This window comes from Tachysurus vachellii, chromosome 5, assembly GCF_030014155.1.
Source record: "Tachysurus vachellii isolate PV-2020 chromosome 5, HZAU_Pvac_v1, whole genome shotgun sequence".
In the NCBI taxonomy this organism is placed as follows: Eukaryota; Metazoa; Chordata; class Actinopteri; order Siluriformes; family Bagridae; genus Tachysurus; species Tachysurus vachellii.
Window position 1 is genome coordinate 2,581,783 of NC_083464.1, and position 22,082 is coordinate 2,603,864.

The window sequence follows — 22,082 nt, forward strand, 5'->3', positions numbered from 1 at the left end:
TATTAACATTTAAAACAATCCACATGGTCATAAAATGCTGAATTTATTTCACGTTAGTAAATCTAAGGCTAAGACAGTAATATGCAAATAATCTCAGTATATTTCTCATATATCTTTAAATGACTTTCGTCAGTGAAGGTGACTGCATCAATTTTAATCATTTTAACTTCTTTTTTCTTCTTCTTCTGTTGTCTTTTCTCGTTAGGGGTCATTACAGTGAATCATCTGTCTCCACCTAACTCCATCCTCATCATCCTCGACTCTCACACCAGTTACCTTCATGTCCTCATTTAACACATCCATATATCTTCTCTTTGTCCTTCCTCTTGTCCTCTTACCTGCAGCTCCGTCTCCAACATCCTTCTACCAATATAACCATCTCCCTCCTCTGTACATGTCCAAACCATCTCAATCTAGTCTCTCTGTCCTTGTCCCCAAAACAGCCGACCTGATCCGTCCCTCTGATGTGCTCGTTCCTAATCCTGTCCATCCTCGTCACTCCTAACGAGAACCTCAACATCCTCATCTCTGCTACCTCCATCTCTGCCTCATGTCTTTTCCTCACTGCTACAGTCTCTAACCCATACAGCAGAGCTGCTCTCACTACTGTCTTCTACACCTTACTTTTATTCTTAATCATTTTAATTTATAATTTACAACCATTACACCATTACAACACCCTATCATGCTAGTAAACTCATAAATAAACTCCGCACTTGATTTTGATAGAGTTTGTGAAGTGAATACGATTTTTATTCATTCTTAAAGAATATTTCGTTAGTGAAGGTAGCCGAGTTATCACATAAAACATCAAAGAGAAAATATTTCAGATTAAGAAACAAATAGAATTCAGTAAATGATGATATAATGTTTAGCTAAAATGTAAATAAAGTCTTACCATGTTTCCTTTCTGACCTTGAGGACCGTCCACACCAGCTACGCCCTATAGAGAGCCATCACATGAGATTAGCATTGAGCTAACAAAAAATAAATAAATAAAAAGCACTAAGCAAAGTGTACAAAAAAGTGTAAATAAAAGCTGACCGGCTGGCCGTTAGGACCTGGAGGACCTCTGGGACCAGGCAAACCTCGTGGACCCTGAGAGGAAAAACATGTCAGAGTTTAAAACAATATCCATGTTGTATCAGCTCATATCCTCCCCTTTCCCTTTGTACAGTGTTTAAGACAGCGGTGCTCAGCTGCTGGACTGGACCCAAATAAACCCCTGAAAGTACTTCAGTAGCAGAACGTTTTTAAACATGAACCTCGACATCTTCTGTAGCAGATTCTCTGATGCAGTTAATCTACTCGCATGTGTTCATGTAAATAAGTTTATAACCAGAAGTCAGCTAAACTAGCTACAAGACTAGCTAGACCTTTTCTGTTGCTACATCTCATAAATTCACTGGTGATACAACGTTAATTATATTTGCACCTGCACTTTTATTGTATGGATTAAATATACCATATGGGATCAACAACAGGAAGTTCAGTCTTAAACGTGTGCAAGGTGCAAACTCACACTCTCTCCAGCCAAGCCTCGTGGTCCGATCTCTCCATCCTCTCCCTACAGAGACGAGACACCACAAGAGGTTAAAACAAAAGGTTTTAATCAAATGCAGCAGAAGATATGAAGTTTACACTCTGATCAAAACACTTACTCGGGGTCCGTCCTCTCCAGGAGCACCAGGGGGTCCTGAGGGACCAGAATCTCCCTAAAATAAAAGAAGAAAGGAGAGAGAGAGAGAGAGAGAGAGAGAGAGAGAGAGAGAGAGAGAGAGATTTTCATATCATTTAATGCCTCTACATTAACGCTTGATCCGTTCCTGCTCTCTGTGCCACTCAGGATGCTGGTGTTTTCAGTGCCATTAGCAAAATGTAGGCAATCCATCACAATGACACACCATTTATTACCGTTAAAGGGCTCATTAATTATAAGGAGATGTGAACATATTTCATAATAAAGTACGAATAAATGGTCAGGACTCATTATTACTGTGGTGTGTGTAAATGTTCTTTACTGTGGGAGGGGTTTCATCTCCAGCTTGTTTACTGACACACACACACACACACACACACACACTATGCCTTTAAACAGACACTTATATGTAGAATAATATTACATATGAGCCCAAAACCAAACCCCCCAACTAATTAGCAGGAAAATCTATTCCAGATTTTCACCTTTGTTATATAATATTACTGATCTGACCGTATGACATGCATCACGTCTCACACAGAAAGAGTGCCACAGCACAGTGTAGTGATCTCCTGAGGCATATGGTGTCATATTACAATGACACAGGTAACATACACACACGCTACGAGGTAAAGATGTTACAATGTAACACATGCTATGAGGTAAAGATGTTACAATGTAACACATGCTATGAGGTAAAGATGTTACAATGTAACACATGCTATGAGGTAAAGATGTTACAATGTAAAACACGCTATGAGGTAAAGATGTTACAATGTAACACAAGCTACGAGGTAAAGATGTTACAATGTAACACATGCTACGAGGTAAAGATGTTACAATGTAACATACGCTACGAGGTAAAGATGATACAATGTAACACATGCTACGAGGTAAAGATGTTACAATGTAACACGCTATGTGGTAAAGATGATACAATGTAACACACACTATGAGGTAAAGATGATACAATGTAACACACACTACGAGGTAAAGATGTTACAATGTAACACACACTATGAGGTAAAGATGTTACAATGTAACACACGCTACAAGGTAAAGATGTTACAATGTAACACACGCTACGAGGTAAAGATGTTACAATGTACTGTAACACGCTACAAGGTAAAGATGTTACAATGTAACACACACTACGAGGTAAAGATGTTACAATGTAACACACACTATAAGGTAAAGATGTTACAATGTAACACGCACTATGAGGTAAAGATGTTACAATGTAACACACACTATAAGGTAAAGATGTTACAATGTAACACACACTATAAGGTAAAGATGTTACAATGTAACACACACTATAAGGTAAAGATGTTACAATGTAACACACACTATAAGGTAAAGATGTTACAATGTAACACACACTATAAGGTAAAGATGTTACAATGTAACACACACTATGAGGTAAAGACTAATGTGATTTGATTAATGAGTTTGAAGTCTTGATGATGTAAGAGACAGTACAGTGTAACAATGTTACACCAGTTTAATCCACATTAAAGTGAAAATCATGCTATTTTACATGAAGGTAAAAATAAATGATGTTTATTACGGTTCGACTAAAATAATGTTACCATTTTCTGTAAAAAAGGACATTTCCAACTGCCTCTCAGTTCAAAATCCAAATCTAAGAATACAATCTGTCTTAACTTATAAAAAAAGAATTCTATGTTTAAGGTGTCTGAAGAGACCTTCCTTTATTACACGTCCTTTAAATCCTGTAAAGACGTTTTCGTAGGTAATCTGATAAAAGCCTGCGTCTCGTTCACCTGCAGCACAAAGCAGCACTGTTCAGCTCTGAAATGTCACGAGCTGCATACACATTGAGCTCGATCATCAGAACCACTCAGCAAATCCTCAGATTAATACACTACAGTTGGCTGATTAACAGAGTGATGATGGATACGATTCTGTCCTGATGTCACAGACAAAGTGACAGATGCTTCTGTCTGGTGTTTGGCCAAGTGTAAGTGTTGGTTAGTGTGATTAAAGATATCCTGCTTATAGAACTCACTTTCCTATAGAGAGTATAGAGATACAATAAATTACATGTCCTTATGTGTGTGTGTGTGTGTGTGTGTGTGTGTGTGTGTGTGTGTGTGTGTGTGTGTGTGTGTGTGTGTGTGTGTGTGTGTGTGTGTGTGTGTGTTTTATCACGAACAGTGTTGGTACTCACCCTGTGTCCTTTCTCTCCTGGGAGACCTGGAAGGCCATCAAACCCTCTATCACCCTACACACACAACACACACAGAAAGAGAGAGACAGAGTAATATATACATATATATGTGTGTGTGTGTGTGTGTGTGTGTGTGTGTATAGAGAGAGAATTTCAGTATTGTTAACAGCTTTAAGACTGACTTGAATAAATATAGTAAAGTGCAGTTTTTCAATGTTCTAACCTTAGATCCAGGTTCTCCAGGCATTCCACGAGCTCCATCAGCTCCAGAACGACCCTTTGACACACACACACAGACACACACACACACACACACACACCATTATTTTTATTAGTAGTAGTAGTAGACTTGGAATATGGCAAACAAATATTTTTGTATTAATTTTCTTCATGTTTTATTTTGCACTGTACATTTTTTATTTCAGTTCCTGAGTTTTTCATTTGACTCTGTTCTAAAGAATATTCTAGAAACACATTCACTCTGTTCCTTCGCGTTACTGGTTTGTTTTAAAAAAGAATAAAAGACAGATAGATTGATTTAAACTTTTAAATGAACTACAATTTTAGGGGGAAACCAAAGAAAATATACTACGCATTATAAATATTGTATATATATAAATTGTCATTGTATTAAATATAATCATTTAAATGAGTTAAATTTATTGAGTCGTTTATGACAAGTGAACTGATTTTGAACATAAGAGGCCTGATGCTGAACTGCTCCGAGGTCCTGACTCACCCTCTTCCCTGGTGGTCCGATCGGTCCTGATGGTCCCTGCATCCCCCTGGGACCCTGCAGAGAACAAGACACTCAGAAAGACTCTCAAGTACAGCTGTGTGTGTGTGTGTGTGTATGTGTGTGTGTGTGTGTGTGTGTGTGTGTGTGTGTGTGTTTGTGTGTGTGTGTATGTGTGTTTCACCTGAGGACCCTGATCACCGCCCTCACCCTTCAGACCCGGAGCACCAGGGAGACCCTGATTGTTAGCGAGAGAGAGAGAGAGAGAGAGAGAGAGAGAGAGAGAGAGAGAGAGAGAGAGAGAGAGAGAGAGAGAGAGAGAGTCAGACATCCTCCTTAATATGTAATATACTCAAATAACCAGCAGAGGGCGGTCTTACACAGCTTCAACTTCAATACCGCACATTAGAGTGTCTTTATATTATTAAACTATAAAAAAAAAAAAAAAAAAACAATTACAAAATTTTTCCTTTGTGTTTTTAGAAATTGTAAAAAAAAACGTTGTGGTTGTTTATTAATTATTGGATGAATATCACATTAGGAGTGAATGAACACATTAAAGGTGATTAATAAATAAATAAATAAATAAATAAATAAATAAATAAATAAATAAATAAATGTTTTTTTTTAATACAAATAGTTATTTTGAATTTAGCTGCTCTGAAATGAAAGTAAACTTTCTCTTTGTGTGTGTTATTAATCAGTTACTGTATGTGAATGAACTGAAGTGTGTAAAATGTTTATTTTGTTTATTAAATAATTTAAGATATATTTTACCTTATGTTAATTTAATCGAGACAAAATCTGTGCATCTTGAAAATAAATTAATCTTCTGTAACATTGTCTCATGTTAGCCATATTTAATTTTGCCATGTGACATTACCGGTACTTAATTAATACTTAATTAACAGTTAATTAATAAATGAGCAAACGGGAGACTGTGATTGGCTGGAGGAGAGAAGGTCAGATCTCCTGGTGAAGGCTCAGTGTAATTACTCACAGGCTGCTGAGTGGTTGATGTTAAATCCATTTTTTATTATACAGATTTTATAAAAAATTTTAATCAATGAAATCTGAGAATATTTACATGTGATTCTTTTTTAACGTGTCATGATTTTTGTTTTGTTATGTTAAATAAAATTTGTTATAGAAAAAAGCAAAGCGATGAGTGACTCACCACAGGACCACTGCGTCCTGTTAGACCCATCGGACCGGGAGGACCTCGCATAGCCAACTGAGAGAGAGAGAGAGAGAGAGAGAGAGAGAGAGAGAGAGAGAGAGAGAGAGAGAGAGAGAGAGAGAGAGAGAAATTAATCAATTCATTAGAAACAAACTCAGAATCAGAATCAAACTGAATCACTGAATCATGACTCAGCACTTATATAATAACAACATACATCACAGACACACACTAAACAACTTTTTTCCATTTAAATGTCATTAATTCAGTTGATGAGTTAACTGTCTGTATATATAGACACATACGATTGTGTGTGTGTGTGTGTGTGTGTGTGTGTCTATAAAGGGTGTGTATGATGGTGTATGATCTCTGACACCTGTTAACCCACCTGTGGGTCGTCAACCTTTGCTGCTATTTTTACTGTTCAGCGAGCTTCCTCTTTTAGGGACTCGCAGACTTTGAGAAAACCCCATCAGCTCTCAACCCCTCCCCCTAAAACTACCCCTGCCACCAAACTCGCCCCCTTGCTTCTCAACCAGGGCCATAAACTTTACACACAGATGCCCTCCTCATTCAGCAGGAGCTATAAAAAGCTCCACGTAAAAAGTGCACTTACTCTGGCCTGGGATAGGATCGCCTGAGCCTGAGCCTCCTGAGCTGAGACCACCGGCCCTTTCTCACCATCACCACCGAAACGGAACTGCAACACACACACACACACACACACACGATTGCACAGTGTTCATATATTAAATTTGAATCTATGAAATAAATATGAATGAATGAACTATGAATGAACTATGAATGAAAATGAATGAACTATGATTATTATGTTTAGGGATTAGATCAATATACTCTAACCTACAATACTATACTTCTTATATATCTATAAACAAACTGACAACACAAAAATGATCAAGTCAACAACATGTTGATATACATAAAAACTTTACACGTATGAACACGCATTCAGAATAAAATCCATGTTCATCATCTCCGTTAATTCATTATTAAGTTCATTCATTAAAACTTTCTTTATTCTCTATAACTCACTGACACACTTACCGGCAGCATCAGCATGGTACCGGGAGGACCTGGAACCCCGTCCGCTCCGGGAAGCCCGGCTCGACCTGGAGGACCCTAAGGGAAAGAAAGAGGAAAATCAACACTCTAACACTCTATGAAGGTCATAACTCTGAACTATGAACACATTCATAACACATACATTCTACACTATACACACTGTTCTGTATTCTGCATTGACACTAGAATATAAATCTACATTATATTCATGAAGATGCACAAGACTTTATGATGCATTATGAATTCTTTACATGATGCATTATAAAGCATTATAACATCCAGGACAACCCATGTTTCATTGTATGCTTAATTACAGGCACATTAACCTTCAATGCCGCTTTTACGGTCACCATAAACAGTAAAATTCCTTTTATATACATTATAACATGCTAGGAATGTATTAATAACATGTCATAATGCTTCATAAACCAGAAAACCAGTTAACTTGTAATTCATTCTGTTAACCATAAAGTATAATAACCACTGTTATTAAATATAATGCATTTTCAGGGTTTGTCAAAATAAGTAAAGACATAAAGAATGTTATGAATGTATTTATAACATGTCATAATGCTTCATAAACTGCAGTCAGGTTTCTTTCATATGGGTAACAATGTGCTACAAAAACTATAATGCATTCTGTGCACCGTTCCTAAGGCATTATAAGCACTGTGCGCGTACCTTCAAAAACTGATGTGAATAGGAAACATTTAAAGTGACTTATAAATACATTATAACATGCTATGAATGCATGTAGTAGATTATTATTCATGTGGCCATCGTAGAAATTGTTACTTCTACAAATTACTCACAAAAATCCAAATATTAAATGATAAAAAGGGACTGGGACTAAATATTCTGCTCCGACTCAGTTCACTGTTCAGCACCACACACACACACACACACACACACACACACACACACTTTGAGTGCTTCCTTCCAGTTAAACAGTTTTCTTCTTCTCAGTGTGTGTTAGTTCACACACACGCCTGAGTTTTTACCTTCTCCCAGAGGTCTACTGCTCTAAATTGAAAAGCTCCACTGTTTCCCTCCCTGCAGTTAAGCAGCGATTGTTAAATAAACAGAGGAAACAAGTTCTTCTGACACGTTATTAACTCACATCCTTCAAAAGAGGCCCAGAGGACTCGGCCATGTTAAATCTACACCACAGCATGCATTCATACATCAAATACCAAAGTCCAGATGGAGAGCTGCAGTTTCTATAATGTGTGTGATGGTCCATGTTGGTGTGTGATAGTCACTGTTTGTGTGTGATGGTTTGTGATGATGTGTGTTGATGTGTGCTGGTGTGTCATGTTCTCTGTTGGTGTGTGATGTTCACTGCTGGTGTGTGATGATGTGTGTTGGCGTATGATGATGTGTGTTGGCGTGTGATATTGACTGCTGGTGTGTGATGATGTGTGTTGATGTATAATGATGTGTGTTGGCGTGTGATTATGTGTGTTGGCGTGTGATGATGTGTGTTGGCATGTGATGATGTGTGCTGGTGTGTGATGGTCAATGGCTGTGTGTTGGTGTGTGATGGTCACTGTTGGTGTGTGATGATGTGTGTTGGTGTGGTCACTGTTGGTGTGTTGGTGTGTGATGGTCACTGTTGGTGTGTGATTTAGTGTTTGTTAGTGTGTGATGGTCACTGGTGGTGTGTGATGATGTGTGTTGGTGTGTGATAATGTGTGTTGGTGTGGACAGTAGTGGTGTGTTGGTGTGTAATGGTGAGTGTAGGTGTGTGATGGTCACTGTTGGTGTGTTATGATGTGTGTTGGTGTGGTCACTGATGGTGTGTTGGTGTGTGATGGGAGTGTATGTGTGTGATGGTTACTGTTGGTGTGTGATGATGTGTGTTGATGTATAATGATGTGTGTTGGCGTGTGATTATGTGTGTTGGCGTGTGATGATGTGTGTTGATGTGTTATGGTCACTGGTGGTGTGTTGGTGTGTGATGGTGAGTGTATGTGTGTGATGGTCACTGTTGGTGTGTTATGATGTGTGTTGGTGTGGTCACTGATGGTGTGTTGGTGTGTGATGGGAGTGTATGTGTGTGATGGTTACTGTTGGTGTGTGATGATGTGTGTTGATGTGTTATGGTCACTGGTGGTGTGTTGGTGTGTGATGGTGAGTGTATGTGTGTGAAGCACTGTGTTCTTTTTGGCTCTCTGAATAACATTCTGCAGTATTATAGCCTTTAACTGTGCATGTACTGTTAATTTAGAGCTTAGTAGCAAAGCCAACAACCCAAAGCTAACATCAGTGTGCTATCCAGAGTGAGAAAGCTCCTTCTCAGATCTACTGTGACAATCAATTTCACACTAACAGGAGAATTTAATCAGTGTCTCTGTGCCGAAGGCTAAAGCACAAAACCGCGCCGCTTTTCATCGCAAATTGTCCAGAAAAGGTCTAGAACCAGATTTGAGAAATATTTTATAGTTAAGCTTTCATAGAGACTAAACGACCGAATAAATGATCTACCTTCTCTATCTGCCATTTTTGTAACTCGACACAGACTCGTCTATTTCCTGTCACTTACTCAAAAAGCTTTAAAAAATAATCATATAAAATATTGGCATGAAAACTCAACGCCTTAGGCCTTAACAGTCCCTGAATGTGTGCTGAGAAAAATCCCCTTCCTTCAACAAGCATTCTGTATTCTGTACATCGGATGCCGACAGGAACAAACACTCACCCTGTCACCAGGATCTCCGGCTGGTCCAGGGGCACCTTGTAGACCAGAGGGGCCTGGAAGTCCCTGAAAAAGTCAGAACAATGGCAGACATTTTACTGGAAGTGTGTGGAAATGGGATTGAAGAAAATGTTACAGTTTGAGGGACCTCAGTAATGTCATATAAATAATTAAAAACAGAGAGATTATGTGTGAGTGAGTGAGTGAGTGTGTGAGTGAGTGTGTGTGTGCATTGGGTTGCCAGATAATTATTTACAGCTCTTAAATATCAGAACAAAAAAAACACAAAAGGTACTTACAACAGGACCAGACGGACCTGGAGGACCTTCTACCAGCATTCCCTTAAATGAACAAACAAACAAATAAAAATAAATAAATAAATAAACAACAAATCCCTGAGTCCTCATCCCACAGTATAGAAGAAACATTTAAATATTGGTTTATTTTCAGAATACTGTGTTTACACCTGCTTCTACTTCCTCTTATAATGAAGTACGAGTGTGGTGATTGACCAGGACCTCACTGAGAGCATCCACACACAGTTACGTTCATGTTACTAAGGTGAAGTGAATCACATTGTCTGCCTTAATGGAACACATCTGATTTTTTCAGGATAGTGTGGATATGAAAATGTAATATTTTCAGCTACTTTTGTATGAATGAAATAATGAAGAACGGACGACGATCGGGTCGAAAATCGCAAATGCGATATCGCCGTCTGTATCGATATTCAGGGATGCTATTTGATAGCGTCATTAGCTAGCCGGTTATTTAGCAAAAGTACTACAACTACACTCACTTGCTAGGTTTATTGACCAGAAAAATGTTCACTAAACATCATAGCTGTAACGCCACCTTCAGGTGAATCGCAGGAGCTCCATCTCCTGACTTACCGGCTCAATGACGGCTGGTTCTCCTTTCTCTCCTTTCTGTCCCAGAAAAGCTGTACCGCCTCCATTCTGAGGACAGAGACCAGGTCAAAGGTCAACATCAGAGCGTGTGCAGTCATAAGAGGAAGAGCGAGCTGTAGATGGATAGATTGAGTCGCATGCACATGCAAGAAGACAAAAGAATTTTATATCCGATTTGCCTCCACGGCGATGCTGCTGGATTCTGACTTCTGATTGGTCAGAAACTGCTGAAGGAAGGAACGACCGCTAGACTTCTTTTGTATACAAAGCTAGACGTGTAAAATCTACGACATATTACTGTGGTATATACGAGGAATGCTCTAGCTTCACATCCTGAAGCGCTTTAATGTCGAATTTATTGTCCGTAAAAATGTAAGCGAAGACTTTATACGCCAAACTGTGCAAGAGTAGCTTTAGAGACAGGTCAAAGGTCAAACCAGATCAGACATGCAAGACACAAATGTGATAGAAATGTCACACAACTCTACGCATTACAGCAAAGTTCTGTAACTTTATACACAACTCTTCTTTGGTAAGCTTTATGATAGTGTTCACTTAATTATTAAAAGTTTTTTAATTCATACTACTGCACGTGACCACGAGCAACTCCCGCTATATAACTGTGACATTATTCCTGTACATATTCAAATATATGCTGAACGGTGTGTTCTGATTGGCTGAAGGCATCAGATCTTAATAAAGCTTATTAATATTAAACTACTTCTAAATCGTTAAGATTTAAATTATACTATATGACCAAAAGTTTGTGCACCCTTGATCATTATTCTGACTTTACAGTTATAAAAAGCTTCACTCTGTTTTAAGTTAAACTGTACTGTACAGCCAAAAGTTTGTACACCCCGATGTGTGTGTTGAAAGTTTATTCCTTATTAGCTCTCTTCTCTTCTCTTCTCTTCAACTTCACTTCTCTTCTCTTCTCTTCTCTTCACTTCTCTTCTCTTCTCTTCTCTTCTCTTCACTTCTCTTCTCTTTTCTTCTCTTCTCTTCTCTTCTCTTCCTTCTCTTCTCTTCTCTTCTCTTCTCTTCTCTTCTCTTCTCTTCACTTTTCTTTCTTCTCTTCTCTTCTCTTCTTCACTTCTCTTCTCTTCACTTCTCTTCTCTTCTTCACTTCTCTTTCTTCTCTTCTCTTCTCTTCTCTTCTCTTCTCTTCTCTTCTCTTCTCTTCTCTTCACTTCTCTTCTCTTCTCTTCTCTTGTCTTCACTTCTCTTCTCTTCACTTCACTTCTCTTCTCTTCTCTTCTCTTCTCTTCTCTTCTCTTCACTTCTCTTCTCTTCATTTCTCTTCTCTTCTCTTCTCTTCTCTTCTCTTCTCTTCTCTTCTCTTGTCTTCACTTCTCTTCTCTTCACTTCTCTTCTCTTCTCTTCTCCTCACTTCTCTTCTCTTCTCTACTCTTCACTTCTCTTCTCTTCATTTCTCTTCTCTTCTCTTCTCTTCTCCTCTCTTCTCACAGCTGCGTTGGTTCACACGTTCAATAAAAGCATTAGTGATATGAGTGCCTCATATCATTCAGGGAAGTTAAGGTTCTAATCTACGATTCAGAAGGTCTTTAAGTCTAAAGTGCTCCAGGGGCACATGCATCATGGCTGCCCCTGCGCTCTAACCCCAGCTTCTTAACATGTTGGGATCTGTGAAGAATTTCACTCTACTGTAGGTTAATCAATCAATATGAGATGGGAAAAAAGTTCCAAAGTGAAAATAACAAAACAAAAAATTTGAGTTCGATATTATTTATTATTGCTGGTGATTTTAAAGCATTTAACAGCTATTTAAAAAAATGTCATTTAAACAATCATAATTTATATCAATATTTATATTTTAAATGGCTGGTTAAATAAAAGCAGTTCTATCAAGTGGACTCAGAAATTAATGAGAGAGGTGTGAGTATGTGAGCTGGAGCGTGTTTAATAGCGTGTGTGTGTGTGTGTGTGTGTGCAGGGACATGTTAGCTCTCTTACTGTGCCTTCAGGCTAATGGGACAGACAGAGTTCTGAAAGGCCGCTGGGTATGAGCTCAGGGATTGAACACAGCTTTATGCAGAGTGTGTGTGTGTGTGTGTGTGTGTGTGTGCGCGTGTGTGTGTTTAGACAGTGTAGTGGGCGTGGCCTAAAGTGAGAAGGCGGAGACTCGATAATATTCAGTTGAGTATGTGATGATTTACTGATGAATGCTAAACTAGCAGTTATGAGCGTCCCTTATTATTTCATATTGCATTAGCCTTGTAGCGTTAAACGACAAAGCTAGGACGGCTAACTGCTGCTAAATTAAACTCCTTAAAGTTGTGAACTTACATCAGCATGATATTGATGGATACGTCATGCCAAGAGTCTTGTTAGACCAAGCAATGTGCAACCTACCCACACACACAAGCACACATCACGTTTGGCCGCACGTCGTAATACTTACGTCTGTATTGACTTGCGCTTCTTCTCTGCCGGTTTCAGCAGGCACAGCAGGCCCAAACTCGTCCTCATAATTGGGTACGGGGTTTGGGCCGGCATTGTCAAACTCATCATAGGCACCAAAGTCATAGTGAGATTTGTCAAGCTCGCCCACGTCGTACTCCTTAAGGTCGTACTCCTTAAAGTCGTACGCGTCCGCTCCTGCTGTAGCGCTGGGCTCGTTGTGCTCGGGGGCGATTGTGGGATCCACCGCAGCGTCGGGCAGATCGGTGACTGAATCACCCACAATCCCCTCTTCCACAGCCTTATTATTGCCAAGCAATGCAGCAGCAGGGGGAGAAAAAGAGGGTAAGGGAAGGAGATGGAACAGGAGATGGGACAGGAGGGAAGAGAAGGGTAAAGAGGGTAGGGGAGAGGAGGAAACAGGAAGATAGAAAGATAGGAATGGAAAGAGAAGGAGAAGGCCAAAGAGAGGAAGAGAAAGGACGTGAATATAGGGGGAGGCAAAAGGAAGTGAAATTAAGTGAAGAGGAAATAGGAGGTAGAATGAAATGGGCAGAACAAGGAAGTAAAGGAATTACAGGGAAGAGAAAGTGAAGGAATGAAAGGAAAGAAGATGTGAGGGAATGAGAGGGAAGTGTAGATGAGAGGAATAAAATAAAGAAAAGAGGACAAAGAGTGGGATAAAGAGAGAGGAGGGACATAAAGGGGAAGGGAGGCGAGCGATATAAAAATAACGGTTAGTTAAGCAGTGAAGACTCCTGTATTCATGTTGTACTGCAGAGTCACACATCAACTTTGCATGAATTTACATGAATTAATTACAGCAAGTTGATGTCTGAAAGCGAGAGGTGACACCGTTACTGTCCCAGGAGACAGAAATTCATCACACGTATATATATATTTTACTTAGGGACAAAAACGGTGTCAGCTCTATTATACACAGAGCATCATACTTCATTAGAGTCAGTTCTACTGCTTTCTACTGTCACTGACAGACTTCAGCAAATTCCTGCCTTTTTCACATGAAGAATAACGATACTGAGGGATTAAATGTGATAAAAGACAGAAATAAATGAAGCCTAAGATGCAGGTCTGAAGCAAAGCAGTGAACTGTGTGTGAAATCTGTTAACAGCCTAAATATTACAAACATTAAAATAAAATATCGACTAAAAAAATCTAAGCTCAATGAATTTTACATTTGGTTTATTTTTTATGAAAGTCCCAAGGATTTTATATCTGTATGTAATGATTTTCAGCTTTGCTTGCTAACTAAAACAAAACTATCGTAGGATAAATGTTTCTGCATCAAGTCACTGTATCAAGGCTAACACAAGGCTAGCAGCTAACCTAACTAGCACTACTGCGTTTGACTTAACTCAGAATTCTAAACATGGTTGTGTCCATGAAAATGTTTATTGTATTAATTGCAACAAGCTAGCCAGCTAACCTGAGAGAATTTACGATGTATATGCCTATAAGTGTTACCATAAACTCATTACAGTGACGAAGTTATGTTTTATTCACAGTTGCTCACGTGAGCAGCCATGTTGACCCGCTGAGCTTGAGGCTGAAGACACTTTCTTAGACGGAATTCTGAGCTGAGTTGGAATTTCCAACCGAGTTATTAGCTGTAGATAGACACTGCTTGTAAGACTGGACAACCGTGTAAACAACATGTCTAAATTTGTCCTAAAATACATTTTCATAGCACGTTAGCAAGTTAGCATGGCTAGTTTCCATCCTTAACAAGGAACGCTGCAGTCCTGCATAATATTTGCCATTATGCTCAATACTTTCAGTTTATTTACAATATATTTCAAATTTAGTTCTCATTTCTGCGTAGTTCTGTTAGGCGCAAGCAAGACACAAAGCAGAGGCAATCCACTGAGATAAAGAACATGTTATGTACATGTCCATCCAAATGGATTGCTTTTGATCAACCAGGAAAGAAAAAAAACACAGAGCAATTGTTTGGAATCGTCTCTGTTTTTTGCCAGTTTATTCATACCAGTTTATTTTCCAGTTCCTAGGCTTTAGACTCGTTAGTTTTCCGAGGACTAATCCACTTTCTAAAGCCTGTGTCGTTCTTTTGAATTAAAAAACAAAACAATGAGAAGAAGTAAAAGATTTACCTCATTGGGTCCAGGAGTGGGATCAGGATACTGAGTCTGAGAAGCATCTACAGTCCCGTAGTCAAGTTCAGTTTCAGTATAGAACTCGCCGTCTAAGTTGTTTAGCTGAAGCGGGTGTCAGAGTGAAAGAGATGGAGAAGGAAGAATAAGAAAGAAAGGATTAATAGACATGCACACTACAGGGTGATCGATTGGCCTCTAGAACTGCCTGCATTTCTGCTCGGATTAGAGGACGGGCATCGGAGATCTCCCTCAGCAGAAAAAAGAAGGAGAAGGGAAGAGAGGAGAGATCTCCATGCCATCTTAGTTGGACTACAGTTCTTTTTTTATCTTTTACCCTTGGACCGGGCCTCCCCGATTGAGTCTGGTACGTATTGGGCTTGGGTTTGGACTTAGTGGACTTTGTGGTCCTCTTGGATTTGGAGACACTACGCTTCACTCGCTGGAGGCAGGGTGATGGTGACACAGGAACAAAAGACACAACACATCAAAACATCAGGAACAAGCAAGCAAGACATGACACAAGAACAAAGGAGTTAGACGCTAGCATGAGAGGAAAGAGAGAAAGAGAGAGAGAGAGAGAGAGAGAGAGGTGTTTGTTTCCTCATGTGGACATAGAATGGATAGTAGCCTGAAAAATGTAAAGACATTAACAAATAACACTCAAGACAAGGACAAGAGAATTTCCATGACAACCAGACATCACACTGACAATCACAGTCATGCACAGCTTTGTTTTTTTTTGCTTTTTACCTGAGACTCAGAAAATTCATTTGGTGTGTCGGTGGCAATCCCTGCGTCATAGTAATCATACGACTCTCCGTAATCTACTGGAGTTGCATACTGGACAGATGGAGGAAATGAGGTCAGGGGAAGGTTAGTAGAAAGTCTAAAATATACAAAACACTTCGTCTGATGTAACAAGCCCAGCTGGGTGTTACATATTGTTAGCTTAAACATTTCACTGTTCTGAAATGAATTCATTGTTATTTCTGAAAGCATCATCTGAATTTATCTGTGGCCCAGTGGTGTCATGGTTGTGAGATAAATCCAAATCCATTCTTCCACACAATGAGATAATGCTTTCTTTAAGAACTTCAAAGTAGTTCAAAGTAGAGCTGGGTGATATAATGACTGAACGAATGATTTTCAATTTGTTTTTCTAAACAAACATCTTGATTCATAGTGTGTATTGTGTGCGTGTGTGTGTGTGTGTGTGTGTGTGTATGTGTGTGTGTGTTTGTATCTAATGCCTTGAAGAATTGTGATTGTCTTAATCCCTGAATCTACTTAATAAAAAAAAAAAAAAAATAATAAAATAAAATACACATTATAAAAACGTTTGTAAAATCTGTCACCTGATTCTGTGAAACAGATCAGATGGTTGGACTGATGGGATTGTAATTAAATTAGAAAAGAGCACAAGTGGCACAGTGTGTATACTGTACAGCATCTATAATAGTTTGGATTAAATGAGTAGGTCAGTAATACAGTAGCATCAGTCATTTAAAGGTTGGTTTATACAGAAGCATACAGGAAAAGCATGCATTCATTTATTATGATATACAATAATCAATGAATGTAAGCTTGAACATATGTATTATGCTTCAAAAGAGCAGACAGTCAACTAGTTTTCTCTGTCTTAAAAAGAAGATGTTAGATAGAGTATGAGAAGTGTATTTATTAGTTCTGACCCATTGTCACTCTTCTATCCCATCGTGGGAAGTTGTAGCAAGTTAAGGCCAACTAATGTTCACCTAATGACCTTAATCCATCCTGCACAAGTATAGTAAAAAAAAAAAAGGCCTTGACATCATCCAGGCCTACCAGATCCAAACAAAGTCATGGTCCAGACTGCAAAGTCTCCACAAAATTAGCAGGGACTAGACCAGGCTCAGCAGATCTGACCAGGCTCAGCAGGTCCCAGCTCATCCCCACACCAAGACATGGCAAAACTAGCCAGTCCCAAACAATCCCATCATGTCCTTTTCAAGCCAACTAAGATCACATCCAGGCTTAATCATGATGATGTAATTCTAACTAATGTACAGCTAATCTCAACAAGGCATGAGCCAAGATTAGCCAGGCACAACTAATACCCAAACCTGCACAACCTAGTCACCAAATCGTAGAATGTCACAGAAGAGATTTGGTCTATCAAAAGATAGCAAGACCCAGTTATGCCCAGTAGGGTGTTATCTCATCTAAAAGACCACTCACATTCAAAAAAAGCCCTTTGAAACCTAGGGCAACTAATCATGCACAGAAAGCTGTAGATAAGCCAAGACCCCACCATAAGAGCAAGGTTTGGTAAAGGCTAAGTCATCCGGTAAGAATGGATAGATGGATGGACGGACGGACGCTGCTTATTCATGTTCTTGTATCATTCCCAAGATCTCAAATCAACATTTCTTCATCTGTTAAAAGTTTAACAGTTTTAGAGCAGGGGTTGCTCAAGATGTTAAGGCTCTGGGTTGTTGATCGGAGGATGGGGTTCAAGATCCCGCACTAACTAGCTGCCACTGTTGGGCCCTTGAGCAAGGCCCTTATCCCTTCCTGCTCCAGGGGCGCTGTATCCTGGCTGACCCTGTGCTCTGACCTGACCCTCCAAAGTTGGGATGTAGATGTGACAAATATAAAGGCTTCTACTTCTAACACTTTGTGGTTCTGTTGCTAGAACATCACTGAGGATGAAACTGTACATTCTGATCTATATGAGTACCACATGAGCTCTGGTCAGCACTCTGTTTACCAACAGAAATAACCACTTCACATTAATCCTTAAATAAACAGTCAACTTAAATTTATATAACCCCCTAAAGACAGCAGCATTCAGTATAATAAACCTTAAACACGGCATGTAAATGTATGACTAAGCAAACTGGCTTTTTCACACTCACATAATAAAACACCGTAACAGCAGCTGCTGTTGGCTGCGTTTTTACGGCACGTGCCATAACTTCCTCCCAAGATATCAATATAGCTGAGAATCTGCAGAATGCATTAGCGGAATAAAACCATGAGAAACACAGAGATCGCTGCCAGAAAAGTTCAACAAGAGAGGAGCTTTCTCTTTGTGCTCAAGTACATTATGATGTACATCATCCTAAGGGGAAAAAAAAACACGTGATCCATTCAAGAACATGACTCTACACGACCAGACAGGAGTGTTCATTCTTAAGCAGAAGGCTCATTCGAAACTGAAGTCTCTTTAGGAGAAATTTATAGACCTTAAATAAAATAGTGGAACACAATATAATAATTGTACAATTCATTTTTTTTGTGTTAATACCACAGCCATAGAAAGCTACTGATTACCAATGGGTAATTTTTTTTCAAATGCTTCATATGAAGCATTTTTATAATGTTATAAAATTAACCAGCACTCCTTATGCTGGGTAACCATGACAACCATCAATATACCTGTGGTATAACCAACATATTGCACCCAAAGCATCCTAACACTAAAGCACGATGGCGTTTCATGACACTGGGATGTTATGTTGTCTATACAACACCTAGTTTATGATTGTTGTCATGGTTACCCAACTTAAGGAGCACTGGTTTAGACCTGTGGCTATGGCATAAGCAGTTATCTTATAATATATGTATATAAAAGACAAGGTCAGTTAAGTGTTTCTACACTCCTCTTAGCTCTAAATCATATAATAAATGACAATTGGATCATCACAAGGGAAACATCAGTATATTAGCTCAACCCTGTAAGATAATGCTAGAAATCTTTCATCAGATCCTAAAAGCCACCAGGTTATGTGGATACTGACCTCTCCTTCCGGTTCCTGAGCTTGCAGTGTGTGTTTATGGGGCGTGTCACAGTCGGGCATGTAGTGTTCACAGTAATCATAAGCCGCTTTAGGGTCGGCAACGACGAGCAGCTGCTGGATATCACCCTGGCAGAGACAGAGGGACAGAGATGGATGTTTAATTTCATACATTTAATAACACGTGATATAAACTATGTAGCAGGAAGGAATCCTATAAAGATACTGTGGTGACGAGATGACAGTCATCAACACCGTAAATCATATTGGATAAGCATACAGTTAGGCAGTATTACACATTTATGTCAGACGCTCACGGAAAACGAGACCCAGTAAATTACTGCTCTATGGTTTATAGGGGCTGAAATTAAACATGTCCCATCAGGACAGAGGAACACCTGAAGTAGACCAGATGATAACCAGGTATGATACACACACACACACACACACACACACACACACACAATACATATCAGGGTGCATATTTTGCTAAGGAAGCCACCTTCTAAGTAAAGAAACGAATGACATTCACATAAGTGGATATATTTCCACAGGTTTTGTTTGTTAGCTTGCTAACACTGGCTAACCTGCAGGATTTATGAATTCATTTCTAAATCATATCCATGTAGCACCCTCTACCATACACTCACTACATATATAAAGCAGAACACCAGGTTACTAAAAGGTAGTCTCTCAATTTAATACAACATCATTTTTAACCCTAGCTGGGTTACGTCTATACATGCTAATAATCTGAATGTGTAATGGTAGCAAGCTAACAAGAGCTAATCTGTCTGGGATTTTGAGAGGATTCCAAGTTTACATTAAGAAATATTTTGAATCTGCACTCACTCACTAGCTAGTTAGCTAACAGGATTATTATTATTATTATTATTATTATTATTATTATTATTATTATTAAGTATAAGTGAGAGGATTGCTTATAATTGCTTGCACTTATAATACTAGCTAGCTAACATTAGCTGACCTGACAGGCTTTGTCTATCTTTATTCAAATAATATTTGTAAATATTTCTAATTTGCTCAGTTAATGCTAGCTAACATGAGCTAACCTGACAGGATTTATAAGAGTCATATTTTAATATTCCCTTCTAACACTATCTAAACCGCAGGAGCTACGCTGATGGTATTTATAATATAATTTTAAAGTCAATTTTATAAATGTTTGTAATACAAACGATGCTAGTCGATAAGTTAATTCTTACTAACTTGAAAGAATTTCGGATAAAACATTCATAAATGATTCAGGACTAATTTCACTTAGCTAATGTAAGCTAATTGGAGAGAATTTCTGAAGAAGAAAGAAAGTCTTTAAATACCGCATATGCTAAATATCACTCAAAATGCAACCTTAGCTGTCGAAAACATTACAAACACACACACACACACACACACACACACACACACACACACACACACACACAGGGCATGTCATGGCCTGCTCCTTCATTCACCGCTGGTATCCGTGGGACACCACAAGCAATCTCTTATTCTGTCTCTCTGAGTTTTTTGCCCTCATTTACGCTTTCTCAAACTCCCTCACCTCTTTATTCCCTTCAATATGGCCAACAAAACTATCCTTAGCTGTGCTACAATTGTTGTAACCAGACCAATCCAGTTTGTGTGAAGCTACTGTAACTTGTCCCTTACTTAGCATCTTTATTTTAAAACTTAGGAAACTTCATATGACCTCATGAACTTTTGCGTTTGTTTGAGAGAACATGAAGCACATTTTCTGTGTTAAGTGAATGCAGCTCGAGGTCACGTTTTTGTGAACAAACCCGCTCCAGATTTTCTGCTCAGGCTCCTGCACCACCCTGCTGAGTTTATATTAACAAGGTTGTGAGTTTGATGGCACAAACTACAGAGAAAAACTCTGAATGACCTCGACAGCTTCAAAATGGCACTCTCAGAAACGTACCCATCCCCCGAACACACTCACAGGGGCATCGCTTCCACACGCCGTACGGTTCACTACTCGTAAATCACTTACACATGTTCGAGCCCATCACACTGTTCCAAAAATGAAAAGTATGCCAGTGTGAAAAACATAAAGTCACAGAATGAAGGAGGCGAATTTCAGAGTGAAATTTGATCCTTAAAAATACAGCACTAGGCTTTAGAATTGTTTAAAAGTGGTTCTGCTAGTAGACTGATGGCAGGTGGGTGTGTCTGTGAGTGAGACTAGAGGATGTGTCTAAGAAAATGTCTTGTACTGTAATCAAGAACATTATGAGTGGACAAGTGGGTGTGTCTCTAAGTGGCACGGGTGGGTGTGTCTGTGAGTTGGATAAGTGGGCATGTCTCCGAGTGAGACAGGTAGGAGTAACTTTGAGTGACTCAGCTGGGATTTTGTTGGAAAACGAGTTGGAAAAGTGGGCATGTGTCTGTGTGACCCAAGTGTGATTGTCTATGAGTTGGGCAAGTGGGCAAGTCTCCAAGTGACACATGTGGGCATGTCTTACACAGGAAGGCGTGTCTCTGAGTGACACAGGAGTGCGTGTCTCTGAGTGACATAGGAAGACACGTCTCTGAGTGATACAGGAGGACGTGTCTCTGAGTGACACAGGAGGACGTGTCTCTGAGTGACACAGGAAGACACGTCTCTGAGTGATACAGGAAGACACATCTCTGAGTAATACAGGTGGGCATGTCCCTGAGTGACAAAGGAGGAAATGTCTCTAAGTGACAGAGGAAGACGTGTCACTGAGTGACACAGGTGCGTATGTCTGGGCGACACAGGTAGAATTGTCTTTGAGTTGGTTAAGTGGGTGAGTCTCCGAGTGACATTTGAATGAGTCTCTGAGTCACAATGGTAGACATGTCTTCAAGTTACACAGCTAGACATGTCTCGATTGTCACAGGTGGGAGTGTCTATGAGATAGACAAGTGGGTGTAAGACAGGTGGGTGTGTTTCTGGGTGAAACAGGTGGGTGTGTATATGATATGACAGGTGGGCATGTCTCTGAGTGAAAGAGTTGGGTCTACATGTGAGACAGCTGAGAGCTCTGAGTGAGACAGGTAGGAGCTTCTATGAGAAGAACAGGTGGGTTTGGTTATAAGAAAGACAGGTGGGAGTGACTCTGCATTAGACAGGTGGGCATGTTTTTTTATTTAACAGATAGGCGTGTCTCTGAGTGAGACATGTGGGCGTGTCTATGAGAAGGACAGGTGGGTGTGTGTGAGCCAGTTAGTTCATTGGACGAGTCTGTCCAGTTAGA

The 22,082-nt window shown here is 39.4% G+C and overlaps 1 protein-coding gene across 1 annotated transcript in view; it reads right to left on the reverse strand.

Moving 5' to 3' along the window:
* col11a1a (collagen, type XI, alpha 1a) overlaps nt 1-22,082 on the reverse strand; it is a 92,930-nt gene that overhangs the window by 51,494 nt on the left and 19,354 nt on the right. The window contains exons 5-22 of the mRNA XM_060869497.1: nt 18,844-18,969; nt 15,812-15,901; nt 15,059-15,163; nt 12,927-13,226; nt 10,484-10,549; nt 9,890-9,931; nt 9,594-9,656; nt 6,875-6,949; nt 6,426-6,509; nt 5,807-5,863; nt 4,814-4,867; nt 4,633-4,686; nt 4,117-4,170; nt 3,894-3,947; nt 1,662-1,715; nt 1,523-1,567; nt 1,045-1,098; nt 899-943 (exon numbers count right to left, since the gene is read on the reverse strand). Of these exons, the coding sequence (XP_060725480.1) occupies nt 899-943; nt 1,045-1,098; nt 1,523-1,567; nt 1,662-1,715; nt 3,894-3,947; nt 4,117-4,170; nt 4,633-4,686; nt 4,814-4,867; nt 5,807-5,863; nt 6,426-6,509; nt 6,875-6,949; nt 9,594-9,656; nt 9,890-9,931; nt 10,484-10,549; nt 12,927-13,226; nt 15,059-15,163; nt 15,812-15,901; nt 18,844-18,969 (1,422 nt within the window). The remainder of the gene's footprint in view (nt 1-898; nt 944-1,044; nt 1,099-1,522; nt 1,568-1,661; nt 1,716-3,893; nt 3,948-4,116; nt 4,171-4,632; nt 4,687-4,813; nt 4,868-5,806; nt 5,864-6,425; nt 6,510-6,874; nt 6,950-9,593; nt 9,657-9,889; nt 9,932-10,483; nt 10,550-12,926; nt 13,227-15,058; nt 15,164-15,811; nt 15,902-18,843; nt 18,970-22,082) is intronic.